This window comes from Megascapheus bottae, chromosome 9, assembly GCF_031878675.1.
Source record: "Megascapheus bottae isolate mThoBot1 chromosome 9, mThoBot2.hap1, whole genome shotgun sequence".
Taxonomy (NCBI): domain Eukaryota; kingdom Metazoa; phylum Chordata; class Mammalia; order Rodentia; family Geomyidae; genus Megascapheus; species Megascapheus bottae.
In genome coordinates, this window is record NC_143517.1 from 60,650,678 (window position 1) to 60,666,986 (window position 16,309).

A 16,309-nucleotide genomic window follows, 5' to 3' on the forward strand; every position below is an offset into this window, starting at 1 on the left:
GGTGAATGCCATATACATGTGAGGTGGGTTCTCTGCTCTTTGTTATGGAAATCTAGAGCAAACCGTTAAGACAAGTACGATTAGACAGTATTACAGAACCACTGAACATTAGTGGTAGAAGATATTCCTCAAATGCAAATCCAATTTCCTTTTATTTGTGAGCATAGTAAGATCCCTGGTTACAAACACACAATTAAGGCTGGTTGAATAACTTGCATCAAATTTTACTTTGCTACTTTTTCTCTGGGTCAGTGACATTGACTGAGACAAAAGAAATTGACTTTGAACACATCTTTAATTTCTCATTTGTGGGCTATTTTTATCTTTCCATCTTTTAGCAAAACCATGTAGAACTGCGATACAAAGGGGAACAATTTCTGGGTGCAGTGGCTCACAACTCTAGTACTAGCTTCTCAGGAGGTTGAGATCTGAGGATCATGGTTCAGAGCCAGCCTGGGCACAAAAGTCCATGAAATTCTTATCTCCAATTAACCACCGGAAAACCAGAAGTCATGCTGTGGCAATAGCCTTGACCTGAAGAACTCAGGGAGAACACCCAGGCCCAGAGTTCAAACCCCACGACCAAAAAAGAAAAACAACAAAAACAAGGGGGGAACAATTAAGTACCAACCAGTGCTCTTCAGTGACTATGTAAATGGAGATAGCATTTCCCACAATGGTGAGTTCCAGGTAAATCTAACCATTCTGTGGGGAGGAGACCTCAGTTTTCTCCTCCTGCTGCTGTTAGTTTTTTCTCTGACAGTGTGTCCAGAGGCTACAGTTCTCAGTTCAGCTTCCATGTCACTCCCCTGTCTGCCTGTGTCTCATCACCACTTCCTACCTTTCTTTTTCTTCTCTAGCCATCTCTCTGTTCTGTATATACAGAATCACATCTATATTTTGGTTTTCCCTTCCACATAAATAGCCTCCTTGGTTTATTTGGCTTGCTAATTAGTGTTTAATGCACAGTAAATTTTCCCTTGACAAATCCATACCACTATGCAATCAGCATAATTGTGATGCAAAGCAGCCATGTTTCTCCTCAAGCTCCTCAACCCCATGCAACTGTGCTAGCCATTTTCCATTCCCATCCCAGTACTCCTTGCAACTTCTTATCTGATTTTACTCTGTAATTTGTCTCTGTAATTTTGCTTTGTAAGATGAGTTATGTATAGTGTCAAAACACATCTACTTGTGTGTGTGTGTGTGTGTGTGTGTGTGTGTGTGTGTGTGTGTGCATGCGCTTGTGTGCTAGTACTGGGGTTTGATGTGATGGCCCGGGCACTGTATCTTAGCTTTTATACTCAAGGTTGGTACTCTACCACTTGAGCCACAGCTCTGCTTCTGGATTTTGGTAGTTAATTGGATGTAAGTCTTATGGACTTTTGTGCATGTGCTTGCTTTGAACTGTGATCTTCAGATCCCTTTGAGTAGCTAGGATTACAGGTATGAGCCAGCAGTTTCCAGCTAAACATAACTAGATTTTGTGCCTCACATCTTTCAGTTGGCACTGTTGTATTTAGGATTCATTGATGATGGATACATCAGCGGATCCTTCATTCATTGCTGAATAGTACCCTGTTGCATTCATTTATCACATTTTAAAGAATCAGTTTAAGTCACTTGCTCTAAGAAGCCTTGTGATGGAGGGTTGTGTGTTATGGTTTCCCTTGGCTCCCAGACTTATCTTCTGTGCTGCGACTATCCATGGTTGTATCCCTTATCACACTTAACTTTAGGAAAGGAGGACAGGTGATATCATCATTCTCATATGCCAACATGGAGCACCATGAAGAATATGGAATAGATGCTCAGATTCAAGCATAAATAGATCTCTCTTGGAATGAAGTCACTTTAAAGTTGGACTGACTTGCTTTAAAGTTGGACTTACTTGATATATTTGATACAGTCATAACTAGTCTCCCGACAACCTGTAAAGTTGGCACTACTATCTATTTTCTATAAAGCAGGAACTTAAGTCATTACTATTTCAACCCAAAGTCCCTACTAAAACATAGTGTGGCATGGTATCCATTCCTCTGTAGCTTGAGTAGCGATGATAAGAATATACATCAGGGTTTTGATAACAATTGTCTGTCTCCTTTCCTCTGCTCTCCGGCTGAGCTCTGATCAAATAAGGTTAGTGCCAGTAAGATAATGGTGGGATGGGCCAAAGATTCCTGCTTCCCAGGAGCAGGCTAATTCACTGCAGATGGCTGGGCTTGGCTAGGAAACAACATGCAGCCATCTTTGTATGTGTGTGAGCCCCATGAGCACCAAGCTTGCAGCTGGATGGCACCTGGGTATGTGCAGGAGGAAATAATGATGGGCCAGTGGAAAGCAGAGTAAAAAGGCTAGTTTGACTGCCACTCAACTAGCTCTCTCTCACTTCTGAAAATTAATCTGGCAACGTCCCACCTGAGACAGATAAATAACCAACATCAGCCCCCAGCATATGAGAGTGTCGGGGGGAGGGTCCATGATTAAGGTCAAGATGGAGGATGAAAACAGCATTGATAATGAAGACTGTATCCTTTCCCTTTCTAATTCTACATGCAGCAACTCACTTCTGCAAAAGACCATAAGGGAATTAAATTCGACTCACATGGGCCAGTCGATCAAATCTGGCAAAGAGCTCGTTGAGCATCCTGACCAGCTCCTGAGCAGACAAGGTTGTAGAGAGGTTGGTAAATCCTTTAACATCTGCAAAAAGAATACTAAACAACCGGGGAAAGGGGAGGGGTGGGAGAAAGCATATTAATATTTTAATTCATTCTGAGAGACACATCAACTACATTCAAATAAATCAACTCTATCTGTAGTCTGAGATTTTAACATTCTTTGTCGTTAGCATCCAGAGAGATGTCTCAGTGTTTAACAAATAGTTCAGCAGGGGATCCATCCAGAAATCAGACAGGACAAAAAGACAACTAAAGGCCAGTCTTCCTGTGCAAGACAGTGGAGTAGGTAATACAAATCACTCCAAAGGGAACTGAACAGATCAATGAAAGGTGGCTGATGAAAGGTTGTGAAAGGTGGCTGAAACCAGGAATGAGCTGTGTATTATCCCCATGAATAGCAGTGTAGACGCTGGGAACAGACAGATAAACAGGGAGAACATCACAAGCACAGGGACTTGTGCTGGACATGGCAGACTGGATTCAGGCTTTCTCAAAAACTCAGAGACTGGGTGGCAAAGCTCAGAGGCATCTGAGCAATGCAGTCACTACAATGTTCCAGTAAGGTGAGGTCTTACACTGCACATGGCTTGGTATCTGGGAAGGGGCAGTCTTTGAAACTCTGGGCACTGCATGGGTACTGCACTGGCACTTTTTTTAGTTAATGTGGCCAGTAATCTTATGAGACTGGGATTCCTTATGGCCATTCACCTTGCCATGCCTTCCCAGGAAGTTCTGAAAGGAAGGGAGGAATAGGACGCCATAGGATACCACATCGATTGTGTTTCAGCTAGAAAAGTCAGAAGGGTACATCCTACACCGGTGTCTTCACACATGCTATATTCACTCCCTAGCATCACTTTGGTTCCTTTTACCGCCTTGCAAAATCCTCTGTCCTTCATGGTATTACCAATACATAATGGCTGTGCTTTTAAGGGAGTTACTCAGGCATAGTCAGGCACCCCTCCTGTGGGCTCTGCCCAACCCGTGTCCATCTGTTGTGGCATTTAACAACAGAAGAGTCACAGGGATTCAGGAGCTCCATCTATTAGAAACAGTCAACTCTGGGGTCACTGCCAAGAGAGCTCATTATACATTTTCTCAATCTACTCAACAGAAATCTTTCAAATAAATAAATAGATCCTCCTTCCTCTGAGTCTAGTGATTGCTAGAACTGCCCCAGCTTTCTTCTAGGCCTGCACTGTTAGCATTTGCCTCAGCAAGGGCACTTGGTCATTGGAGCATGCCTTGGAGTTTGAGAAACGTGGGTGGAAGACACAGCTGCACAACAGTGGTTCTGTATAGTGACATCAAGATAGAGGCAGAACCCAGGGCTCTGTTCTCATTTTATTGCTCATTCTACTTCTCCTAAGTGCTGGGCTCAAGGTTATCAGCATGACCTTTGAAGACTTCTGACATGGGTAAATCATACCCTTTATGGATAGAAGGAGGGAATTGCATGGTACATTATTAAGACTGAAAGGTATAAGATGCAGTTTTTATGGAAGGTCCATCCAAAGAATCAAGATGCAAAGAAACAAACCCATAAAGTTAAATTAAAAAAAAGTCAATAGAGAAGGAAGAATGAGCAGGGGTGTTGGTGGGATCGTTTGCCATGAAGAGGATGAGAGGATTGGAAATAACTTCAAAGATACTTGCAGCACTGTTGTGGGTTGGCTTCAGGGCTAGAGAGGGGATGTAGCAGCCTGGTTTTGTTTCCACACACAGGCTAAGAACAGTTCTTTGTCCTGTTTTTCTTGTCTCTGGTCTTATTTTAGCACCTGGAATCCTTAAGGGCATGGTAGATATGGGGTGGATGCCGGGGAGACTATTCTGCCCCTGATTAACTCCATCCTCCCATATGGTGAGAGCCTCAGGACATGACATCTCCCAATATGCTGAGAAGAACTGGAGATGCCTGTGGGTTACTGGGATAGGGATGGAGCTTGGGGATGTACAGAGTTTTATCTCTTAGAAACTCTGCCCAGGACACTGAGAATGTAAGGCAGGAAGCTATATGTTAATTTGGAATGGTGCTAACTTCTGGCAAAGGATCTCCAGTTGACAATGATTGAAATGAGGGGACAGAGAGCCAGAGGGCAGCAGCAGACAGCCAGTAATCAGGACTGGACTAAAAGGAGCATAGGAAAACAATCAGCACAGGCCGTAAGCCAAACATGGCCTTTTCTGAACTTGAGGCTCCCCAGTTGTGAAGTTGTGGGTGCATGGGTTTGTTAATTGTGTTTTTCCTTAGCTTTTTTCTTTTTTTAAAATAGCTATATTCTCTTCCTTCTTTCTCCCAGGTGACAGGTACTTCATATGTATAGAACTGTATCTATCTATCTATATATATATATCTTTGTGTAATTCACATATATTTATATGCTAATGTGTAATGATTTATTTTCTTTCAGAATGTTCGCCTAATTTCTGCTGTCTCTGAACCAGCTCTGATGCTCAAGCCACTTTGCCACCCATGGAAGTAACACAGAGGACAAATTATTGTCAGCCTGGACCAAGACTCTCACTTCATTACAGCAAAGCCTTTGGTCTATAATTGATATATTTGCATTCTCCCTTGGCTGACACTACCTCAGAAAAGGCCAGTAAGGGTCATTCATTCTAAAAAGCCTTCTGACCACCCACAACTTCCAACTCTTAAATGCTTCTTCCTGTCTTTTGTAGTCAGCTGTTCACTTTGCCTAGAATTTAGTAAAAACGTTCCATAGTATGTTGATGAACAGGTACTCTTAGCCTAGACACAGCATGGGTGAGCTCTTATCTTCTGTTACAGCCTTCCTACCTGAGGGTGGCATCTCTTACTGAGTTATATTACAGCGAAAGGCTACTGAGGGTGCTGCCATGCCTGCTGAAGTGCTGTGTCAGCATAATCAGACTCTGCTGAACATGGTATTGAAATGCACAGGTCACTGCCTGCAAGGCAGACAACACGAGGAGAAAAAGGCTTGCACTTCTTACCAAGCATGGGGAAAATTTCACTTTAACTCTGTCTCTCCCTCTCCCTCTCCCTCTCCTTCTCTCTCTCTCTCTCTCTCTCTCTCTCTCTCTCTCTCTCTCTCTCTCTCTCTCTCTCTCTCTCTCTCCCTCCCTCCTCCCCCTCTCCTCTCTCTCTCATACACAAATACCCTCATTTATTTCTTGATGGCAATGGTGTTTAAACAGCTTCATTTGCTCTTCCTCTTGGTCCATATGGTATTCTGCCACCTGAAACACACGTTCATGGGGCACTATGACAGGACACAGCTCTTGGTAGCATAGTTCTAAGATAGAGGCAATGAGGCTCCAACTGGCCTAGTGGCTCACTTCATTCTAGTCCATTTCCTCAGTCAGCATCTCCAGTCTCCCTATGAGTTGCCACATAGCTCTTCACTACATTCCTTTTGAGTCAGTGGTAGTTGGATTATATTGTTTACAAATAAAAATCATGTCAGTGTAGTATGCTTGGTACTCTCCTACATGTCTAGACCTATGTTTTGTATATAGCTTCATGCATACAATCTATAGAAAATCCCACGTGGTACCTAATAAGATTCTTGTTTTAAAAAGTAGGACAGGCTGGGAGCATGGCCTAGTGGTAGAGTGCTTGCCTAGCATGCATGAAGCCCAGGGTTCAATTCCTCGGTACCACATACACAGAAAAACCTGGAAGTGGTGCTGTGGCTCCAGCGTTAGCCTTGAGAAAGCCCTAGGATAGTGCCCAGGCCCTGAGTTCAAGTCCCAGGACTGGCCAAAAATAAAATTAATTAATTAAAAAGTAGGACTTACATAAAATTCAGATAAGTAAACTGCCCAAGGTTCCACAGAAGGGAGGGCAAAATCATGACCCTAAAGCTAGCATTTCTCACCATGGAGTCAGAGCTTTGAATTTTAGTATAGTGTTGGGCACAAAGTGCACACTCAGGTACAGATGGAATGGTAGGTAGATAGGTGAGTATGTGGAAAGATGGATGGGTGGGTGGACAGTGAGTGAACAGACACACTGATAGGTGGGTGATTAAGACCGGGTAGATAGGTGAGTGTATGGATAGTGGGGGCAATGGATAGATAGGTGTATGAATGGATGGGTGGATGGATGGATGATTAAATGGATGATGGGTAGATACATTCATGAATGGCGGATGGTTGCCTAACAAAGTTTGCAAAGGGAAAGAAACTGTAGTCCTTTGTTGGATTGTTTTAGACATGAAAGGAGGAAAGCTATGTGTATACTGAAGACTTAAGATCTCATTTTGGGATTATTTTTCCTTTCCTACTGAAACTATAGCAAGCCAACAGTATTACTGGAAAACTGTAAGTCAACAAGAAAACATAACCAATTCTCTGCCATTCTCCAGTATCTGTTTGGACGTGCAGAACTCGGTGATGAAACATCACGAGTTCATGAATTCATCAGCCAAGTGAAGAAAGGCATTGCTATCCACGCGGACAGCAGTCACGGTGGTGAGATATAGGTGGCCAGCGGCTGGATGGTTACAAGGTGACTGGGGCAGGAAGGCTCACCTGACGTTCTCATAGCGATGGATGTAGATCCGGTGAAACTGGTGCTGCAGATGCTCATCCTCTACGTTAGTCATGTCATTGATCATTTCCAGAACCACAAACCGGGGGAGCACGGACAGCACGAGCCGCTCCTGGGAGACACAGGGGAGATGGGAAGTCTCGTTAGCCTGGTCCAGTGAGTGCCAATGGATGTGGGGGAGCCCGTGAACTCTTAGGTGAACTTCTCAAGGAATTCCTAATTCCAGATCAGCCTGTGGACTTGTCCGACGTCTGTGGAGTGCTTGATATTTTTCACTGTGGACTGGTTGTTGGGTATTAAATGGTGAATTAAGTGAATGTGGGTCCTATTGTGAAAATTTACATTCTAATACACAAGAAACTTCCTATCACAACCAACCAACACACACACACACACACACACACACACACACACAAAGTGTGACTAATGGTATGTAAACACAAAGCATGATAAAAGTATAACGTATCTTTGTTGGTGACCTGATTTGAATCAGAGCTTACGAGTGGCATCTCTTTGGAATTATGTTTAAACTGAAACCTGAAAATGAGCCACACTGGTGTAGGTCAAGAAATCCAGGAAGTGTGAAAAATGACAGCTGCAAGTGGCCTGAGACAGAAATGAGCAATGTGACAGGTGGGATGTGGTAACCATGAGGAAGGATAGCAAAATGGATCTTGTAGCATAAGATGTTTGCTTGTAATTTCAATTATCATGGGGGACCACTAGGTGGTACTAAGCAGAAAGGTGAGATATAGGGATCCACATTATATTTTAAACTATGGATTGTGGGGAGATGTCCACCAGTGGGGAAGTTCTTTCAGTGGTCTTTCTGAGAGTCGTGCTGGAGATCAGATCCACAGGGTTGGTATCCAATAGAGATGTTAGGAAGGAAAGAGGGCAGCTTCTGGTAGGGAAGCTGTGATATGAATGTGGAGCCAAGTAATACAGGCTAGACACACAGTTTAAGAGACATTAACTCCTTATAGTAGATGAGAAGAAATGAGCCACATGCAGCCTGGAAGTGGGACCCAAACACCAGACAGGACAACCTTCTTTAGAAAGTAGCTAGTTACCTAGCAACACTAACTAAATCCCAGAATCCCATCCTGTTGAGATCATCATGGGAAAGTCCAGCTTCTGACACATGGTTTTCTGTGGAGGTGAGCTGAGGTTAAGGCAGGTATGTTCTAATTGATGTAGTTTCTCCTACCTCTGTAGTTACAAGTGGATGTTAACATTGTCATTATGAAACAGGTTTCATACAAAACTATGAAAATGAACATGGGAAAATAACTTTCACTGCATGGGATTGATGAGTCTAGATTAAACAACTTTGCACAATTGGAGAAGAGAATACAACCATGTATCCTGTTATTCCCTGCTGGGATTCTTGGTGAGATGAAAAAACCCTGGATTTTGAGTCAGATGGTGTCATTTGAATCCCACTTCCCACCACTTAATAGAGATGCAGCATTCAGGGAGGGACAGGAACTCTCCCTGCCTTTGTCTCTTAAGGTGGCAAATAGCAAAATAAATAAATAAATAAATAAATAAAATAAAATAAATCATCTGCTTTGTGGAGTGGTTATGAGAATTTAATGAAATGAAAGATGTAAGGGACATAGCATTGTTTCCTCTTTCCATTTTCCTCGACTTAATCTTGCATCTCAAGCAAAGAGTTTTATTAATGAAGTGTTCACTGAGTGTTATATGATGGTACTTTTCTCTCTCTTGAAAGCTGTCCATTCTGGGTCTCAAAGGTGTGTATTTTGTATGTGCACCTACAACGTGTTCCTTGTGTGATCACTCATGCCATTTACCTATTTCCTAAGTCCTTGTGACTGTGGGTACCCCCAATGCTTCTGAGTGGGGTCAGGTGCAGACCACGGCTGTGAGGGTCTCTGTACCTTGGGGGATGTATCATCAAGACACCATCCATAACACTATGAATAGCCTGCATAAGCAAAGCCATGAATGGGAGTACAAAGTTTGTGCTCCACCTAGGACTCTGAGGTCAGATTGTAAAAGTGTTTAGTTGTACCTTGTGTTTTCACCCATGACACATTAGGGGTGGTATCTAAGTAAGGCTGAGGCAAATATAAAGAACAAAGGGCTTGTGCCAGTAGGAGAGCCACCCCAGAACATGGCGAGGTGACGATGCTGAGCATTAAATAATCTGGGAGTGGGCAAGAGAGGAAAGGCATTTGTTCCAAGGCATGATTAAGAAGAAAATGTTCCCTGAAACCCAAATGTGTTTATGTGGTTCTCTTGTGGATCTTACACTCTAAGCATCCAGCTTTGTAAGAATAAAGCTGCACAGGCATCCAAGACCCACTGAACTGGAGTCCAGGGAGAGGGGTGAGACAATGGTGAAGATGGTTGAGACACGTAGGCAGGATCAGGAACAGTTGGCCTACTGTGAATCAAGTGTATGACCACTCAGAATTTACTATAATTCATACAAAGAATGTGAAGATAATATTGCATGGCTTTAGGTTGCAAATAGCAGAGGATTCAGCTCAGATTTGCCTAACTTCAAATAGTAGCTTTCTGCTATACCAGCTATAGTTCCTGCAAAATATGAGCTCTCATCCTCTCTCACCAGTCTAGAGCTCTTTCAAATAATAATTTGTGGTTAAGAGTTAAGCAGAAGGGTCAGTTATGGATTAGAGGCCCCAGAGAAAGGAAAAAGATAAAGGAGAAATTCTTACAAGGGGGAGAGGGGGTCCAGAAAAATGGATGAGGCATTTGTTCACTAATTTTTATGTTCATGTATTCTTACATTTAATATGGTTTTATAATTATTGTATTTCAATAGTTGTATGAAAGTTGTACCGATGTTTATTGCTAGAAGGATGTAATAGACAAAATATTATCAGGGGGAATTAACTTGAAAGGGTGCCTGGCCATTTCTTCTTGCTAGCTACCATTTACATGGCTTTGAGAATACCCACTGTTGTCTGGGTACTGCATTTAGGGGCATCATAAATAACTTCACATACTAGTCCTCAGCTTTCTAAAGCAAGGAAATCTCATGGTGACCTAGAAATGAGAGGTAAAGACACTTCCCGTGGTCATACAACAAGGAAGGGGCCAGTGTTTACTCTGAAGATATTGTCTAGATGGGCTCCTTGAGAGCTTCCCCTCACCTTACCAGAGAAATCTGTTTCTGAAAAGAATTCTATCCCTCAGAGCCTAATTCTCTGAAGTGGAAAATGTGGAAAATTTAATTGCCATTGAAATTGCATGAACGCGTCCATCATTAAACAAAGCATACATGTGATGCTCAATGTTTCTTTTACCGAACGCATTAAGCAAAGAAAACCAAAGACAAGCACAGAGGACAGTGAAAACGAATCAACGACAACTGGCCAGAGATATTTGGAATTTTTGCCACCGCATATTCTGAAAGCTTAAAGCAGTTCATAAGAAGCTTGACAATGTCAAATATGTGCCTGTGGTGGGTTTCCCCTTATGGAACTTGAAACACGGGGCTCTTGAACCTCCTTGTGTGAAGGGATGCCTCAGAAGCAGCTATTGAAAGTATCTTGTGCTGTGTTTCCAGTGTAAATGATGCAGATTAGTGACATGGAAAGAGATGCAGAACCAATTGCTGAGAATAAGGTCCCATTCATGAACTATGGGCTGCACACGGCATACCTAGAACCAACCTGGGGCTTGAACTCAGGGCCTGAGCTCTGTTCCCAAGCTTTTGTGCTCAACAAAGGAGAATGCTTTGCCACTTGAACCATGGCTCTGATTCTGGTTAATTGGAGATAAGAAATGGAAATTCCTGCTGATACTGGCTTTGAACTTCAATCCACAGGCACTGTGCACTAGTTCATTTCTTGGTATTGTTTTTCTTTTCTTCTATGGTTCTATAGTTTCCTCTATAATAACAATAATAATTACAACAATAAGAATTATTACTGTTGCTATTATTATTATTTTATAGCAAACACACATCGTCTGTCCCCCAAAAGCCTAATAAAATGGTCTTGGAGTTATTAAAACATGAGCAACTCTTGTGGTGATCAATCCTTGGAAGTGGGCAGCTGTAACTTCGGGTGAGCCAACACAGCTCAGCCTCACTCCCTGACTGGCCACTGTTTCCTCCCCCTCCCCTGGACACTGCCTGTGTGGCTATGCAATCTTGTCTATCACGTGTCCTCTATGTGGGGAGGATCCTAGAGCTTGCAATGCTGCAGGACCTAATGCTGCAAGCTCTGCCTTGAAAGCACTCTCTCCCTTGTTTCCCTCCATGAGCACATGGGGGTCTGGCTCTCTTTCAAAGTCTAGGACAAATTTCTTTTCTTAGTGTAGGAGATTCACCTTTTTCTTTAATACTAGGCTTCTCTGTGTGGATCTTCCTTACCACATTTATCTCACCACATGGTGCTGGTCTGTTTGAATGCCAATGGGTAAGCTGAGCTCTTTGAATTCATTATTTCATATCCAAGGCCTGAGTACAATGTTTTGCATGAGAAGACTCCAATAAATGCACAAGTAATGAATGAGCAAGCAAACCACTGAATATGAATATGAACAGTGGAATAAATCAAGTATGCCTATGGGAAAAACAAAAACTGATAACCTCAAACCCTAATAGACTTAGCAAGTTTGAATGTCTCCAAATGCTAGGCCAACATTTCCATTTCTGAACTCCCCAGGGCTGAGCTGTTGTTAGAAGGTGCCCAAGGGGTGAGAGGGAAACCCAGTCTTATGTTGCTTCAGTGGAGGCTGCAGCTGCTTTCAAATGGGGTGTGCCTTGTTTTGCCCTGAAAACCACCATAGGCAAGAAGGCTTAATCTTTTGACGGTAACATGCAGGGATGATGCACTTGAGAGGGAGCAACAGCAGCCTAGAGATACCCTGTGGAATTCCACAGAGTCCACAGCAAAATATGTGAACAGAGAAGAATCAGATGAGGAAATTGACAGAAGATGGCGGCGGTTCAGTGTGAGTCTTTCTGAGCTCTCGCCAAGATACCAGTTCTAGCACCGTAGGGGAGAGTTCATAGCCAAAGATCCATCCTAAGTAAGATTTAGCACCACAGAGATCTCAGTCAGAGAGGAGAAAGGCAGAAAACTGGTGCAAGAAGACAGTGTGGAGTGGCGCCAGCCAGAGCCACCGCGAAGACAAGCCTCCCTCGGGCACCTGAGCACACAGTGTTTCTGGGCAGCGCAGACCCACCGGCTCCAGACAGAGCCAGACAGAGCCTGTGCGAGCCCAGAGCCATCACCCCGCCGAGCGCAGGCCCGCCAGCTTCACGGAACCAGAAAATCCAGCAATTTGTGAGTGCCTCCATGGAGAAGTTTCCACTTCTGCTCGTGGGAAGGCATTGGGAAGGAATCCCCTCCCCCACCAGCCGACAGCAGTGCCATCTTGACTGCTGGCCAAAGCAACTGGAGCCTGAGAAGTGGTGTTGGCAGCGACATCATTCAAAACAGCAAAGGTTTTCCCAGCGGCAGCTTAGCCGCATGTCCCCCCTCCCATACTAGTGGAAGTTCCTCCCCCTGGGCGGGGCCCAGCTCCTGGTAAACAAAGCAGCTTGCAGCAAACTGATCAGAAAAACCACCAAGACAAATCACAAGAGAAAAAGACTTTTTGAAGTGTTTGGATCCCGAATTCAGTGGAGACAAAAGTTTCCTATCCTGTCCCCTGCCCCAAAAAAACCAAACTGAAGAATACCCTTTTTTTTTCTTTCATTATTTTCTCTCCTTTTTTATTTGCATTTTTATGTGTTCTTATCTTTTTTGCCATTTTACCTCCACCTTTTTAAAAAAAAATGATATGATTTTTTCCATTTTCTTCCCTCCCATTTTCATTTTGTAATTATGGTCATCCCTAGAAATACAATAACAGCACTGGGTACAGACTGCATGCAAATGATATTTATATTGATACAGTCACCTGCTTTTTAATTTGTTGGTTCTTAACCCTAGTATTTCTTGTCTAAGAACTTACAATTATGTGGGATCTAACCCCACCTTTTTTCTTGTTTTTCCTTTTCTTTTTTTTTTGTTTCTTTTTACTTTTTAAAATTTTGTCACTGAACTCTCCTATATATACCTTCCTCTTTTCTTTATATAGTCTTCTTATTACTCTTCTTATTTTTATAAATTTTATCTTGTATTTTCTAAATTTTGTACTCAACTGTTTTACCTTTCTCTCACCTCAGGTCAGTTATCTTTATGCTATCCCTTTTCTTCATTACTATATGTATCTTACATTCCTACATTACTCTTTTCTTGTCTCTCTTCTTGTCTTTCATACTATTTTTCTATCTCTGGTTCTCTGTTCATCCTTCAACTTTTATAACGCATGGATCAACAATTGATGGTTGTCGAGCAATACTGCATATCAAGGTGTTCAATTATACTGTAGGTCCAGAGGGACTTAAATACAACAGAGGTCATAAAATGGTGATCAGTGGTGGTATTAGATTTGTCTGTACGTACACAAAAAGAGACAGAGAATGATACCAATCTAAAATTGTGAATATCTATTGTCTGGCCAGCTAAAGAGCTCTAGGTTGGTTATTTCTTAAAAATTGTATTCTTGTGCAGTATTAATCTTGCTCCCATTTTCAAATGGGCAGAACAAGAAGCTCAAGAAAAATGGCAAATCAAGGAACAGCATCTCCCACCCAATATAAACAGTCAATGGAGCAGTCAATGGCAAAACTAGAGAGAGTCCTCTAAATGCTATACAAATGCAATTGCTAAACATGATTAATGAAAAGTCTGAAAACATACAGAAAGAGATACGTGAGGAAGCCATATCCAAATGAGATGAAACCATAAACAAGGTGATATGACATGAGGAAGCCATAAAGGGGGCCATAATAAAGGATTTAGAAAGAAAAATGGTCGAATTCATAGAATCTACAAACAAAATCTGACCAAACTTCAACAAATGTCCAATGAGAATAAGCTGCTGAGCTGACCACTCAAACGTAAATCAAGGAGTTAAAGAAGTCTACACACGATCTAAAACAAAAGATGCGAGGCATCGAAAATGAGCAATTGGAAGTGAGAGAGAGGAAGAATAAAGTAGAAAGTATTGATAGCAGGTTAGACAATGCAGAAGACAGAATCTTCAGGGTTGAAGATAACCTAGTTGGCATAAAGAACAGAAAATGAGTCAAACCAAATCCAGGAAATATGAGGGAATGCGTCAGGAGGTCCAAGATACAATTAGGAAGCCTAATTTAAGGCTAATTGGTATTGAGGAGAGCCTGGAGAAAGAGGTCAATGGTATTGGAAATATACGTCAGGGAATCATCTCAGAGAACTTCCCAAATATCCAGAAGGGCAGGCCCATCCAGATACAAGAAGCTTTTAGAACCCCAAACAGACCTGATCAGAAAAGAACATCCCACTGCCACATTATAATCTGTACAGGATCAATAGAGACCAAAGAAAGATCCTAAAAGCAGCCAGGGAGAAGAGAACAATCACCTACAAAGGAAAACCAATCAGAACAACCACAATTTCTTGCAGAGACCATGCAAGCAAGAAGAGATTGGAAGGATAAATGTCATGCCCTTAAGACAAATAACTACCAACTATGAATACTGTACCCAGCTAAGGTCTCATTCATAACCGACAGAAAAATAAACATCTTCTATTCCAAGGAAAAGTTGCAACATTACATACCAACCAAACCAGCATTACAGAAAATTCTCAAAGATGTTCTACACATTGAAAACCAACACAAATGTGATACTGACAAGGAAATGGTACCTAAAAATCATACCAGCTAAGTACCTCAAGAAATGTCAAGCCACAGGCCCTAAAGAAAGCTTGTAAAAATGGCAAGAACTAGTAAATACTTTTCAATCCTAACTCTCAATAGCAATGGACTTACTTCTCCAATTAAACAGCATAGAATGTCTAGTTGGATTAAAAAGCAAGATCCATTGTTCTGCTGTCTTCAAGACACACATCTCGCTCCCAAAAAACAAACATTTTTTGAAAGTGAAAGGCTGGAATAAAGTTTATCAAGCTAACGGCCCCCATAAACAGGCTGAAGTTGCCATCCTCATATCAGATAAAATAGACTTCAAACTAAAATTAATGAGAAAATACAAAGAAGGTTACCATGTACTAATAAAGGGATCTCTCCTCCAGGAGGACCTAACCATCCTAAATATCTACACACCTAATCCTGGAGCGCTGAACTTCATCAAGCAAACATTACTTTCACTAAAACCACACATAGATTGAAACACAGTGATTGTTGGTGACTTTAACACACCACTCTCACCTATGGACAGATCAACCAAGCAAAAACTCAACAGAGAAACTTCTGAATTGAACAACTGTACAGAACAACTAGATCTAACAGACATCTGTAGATTATTTCACCCAGCAACATCGTAATATGTGATTTTATCAGCAGCACATGGAACATTTTCCAAAATAGATCACATTTTAGGGCATAAAACAAACCTGTGCAGATTCAGAAACACTGAAATGATTCCCTGTATTCTCTCAGACCACAAGGGCATCAAATTGGAACTGAACACCAGTCTCCACCAACAAAAACCCTGTAACTCATGGAGATTGAACAACAAATTGTTGAATCACCAATGGGTCATCAAGGAGATCAGAACAGAAATTCAACAGTTTATGAAATTTAACAAAAAGGAGCACACAAAATACCAGCTCCTTTGGGAAACAGCAAAGGTTGTACTAAGAAGAAAATTTATAGCTCTGAGTGCCTACATTAACAAATTGGAAAAATCGCAAATCAACAATTTAATGTCGCACCTTAAGCTATTGGAAAAAGAGCAACAAACTAAGCCTAATCCCACTGGAAGGAAGCAAATTATTAAAATCAAAGCATAATTAAATGAATTGGAGTAAAAAACACTATAGAAAGAATCAACAAAACAAGGAGTTGGTTCTTTGAAAAAAATTAACAAAATTGACAGACCCTTAGCAAATCTTACCAAAAAAGGAAGGGAGCACACCCAAATAAACAAAATCACAGATGAGAATGGTTGTATCAGGGCAGAAATTACCAAGATCCAGACCATCATGAGGGAATACTTTTCAAACCTTTATGCCAACAAATTTGAGAA

General features: G+C 41.8%; 1 protein-coding gene across 2 annotated transcripts in view; it reads right to left on the reverse strand.

The window, feature by feature from the left end:
• Adcy8 (adenylate cyclase 8) overlaps positions 1–16,309 on the reverse strand; it is a 191,764-nt gene that overhangs the window by 100,590 nt on the left and 74,865 nt on the right. For both annotated transcript variants that reach the window (XM_090339406.1, XM_090339405.1), the window contains exons 3-4: positions 7,200–7,330; positions 2,606–2,717 (exon numbers count right to left, since the gene is read on the reverse strand). In XM_090339406.1, the coding sequence (XP_090195532.1) occupies positions 2,606–2,717; positions 7,200–7,330 (243 nt within the window). The remainder of the gene's footprint in view (positions 1–2,605; positions 2,718–7,199; positions 7,331–16,309) is intronic.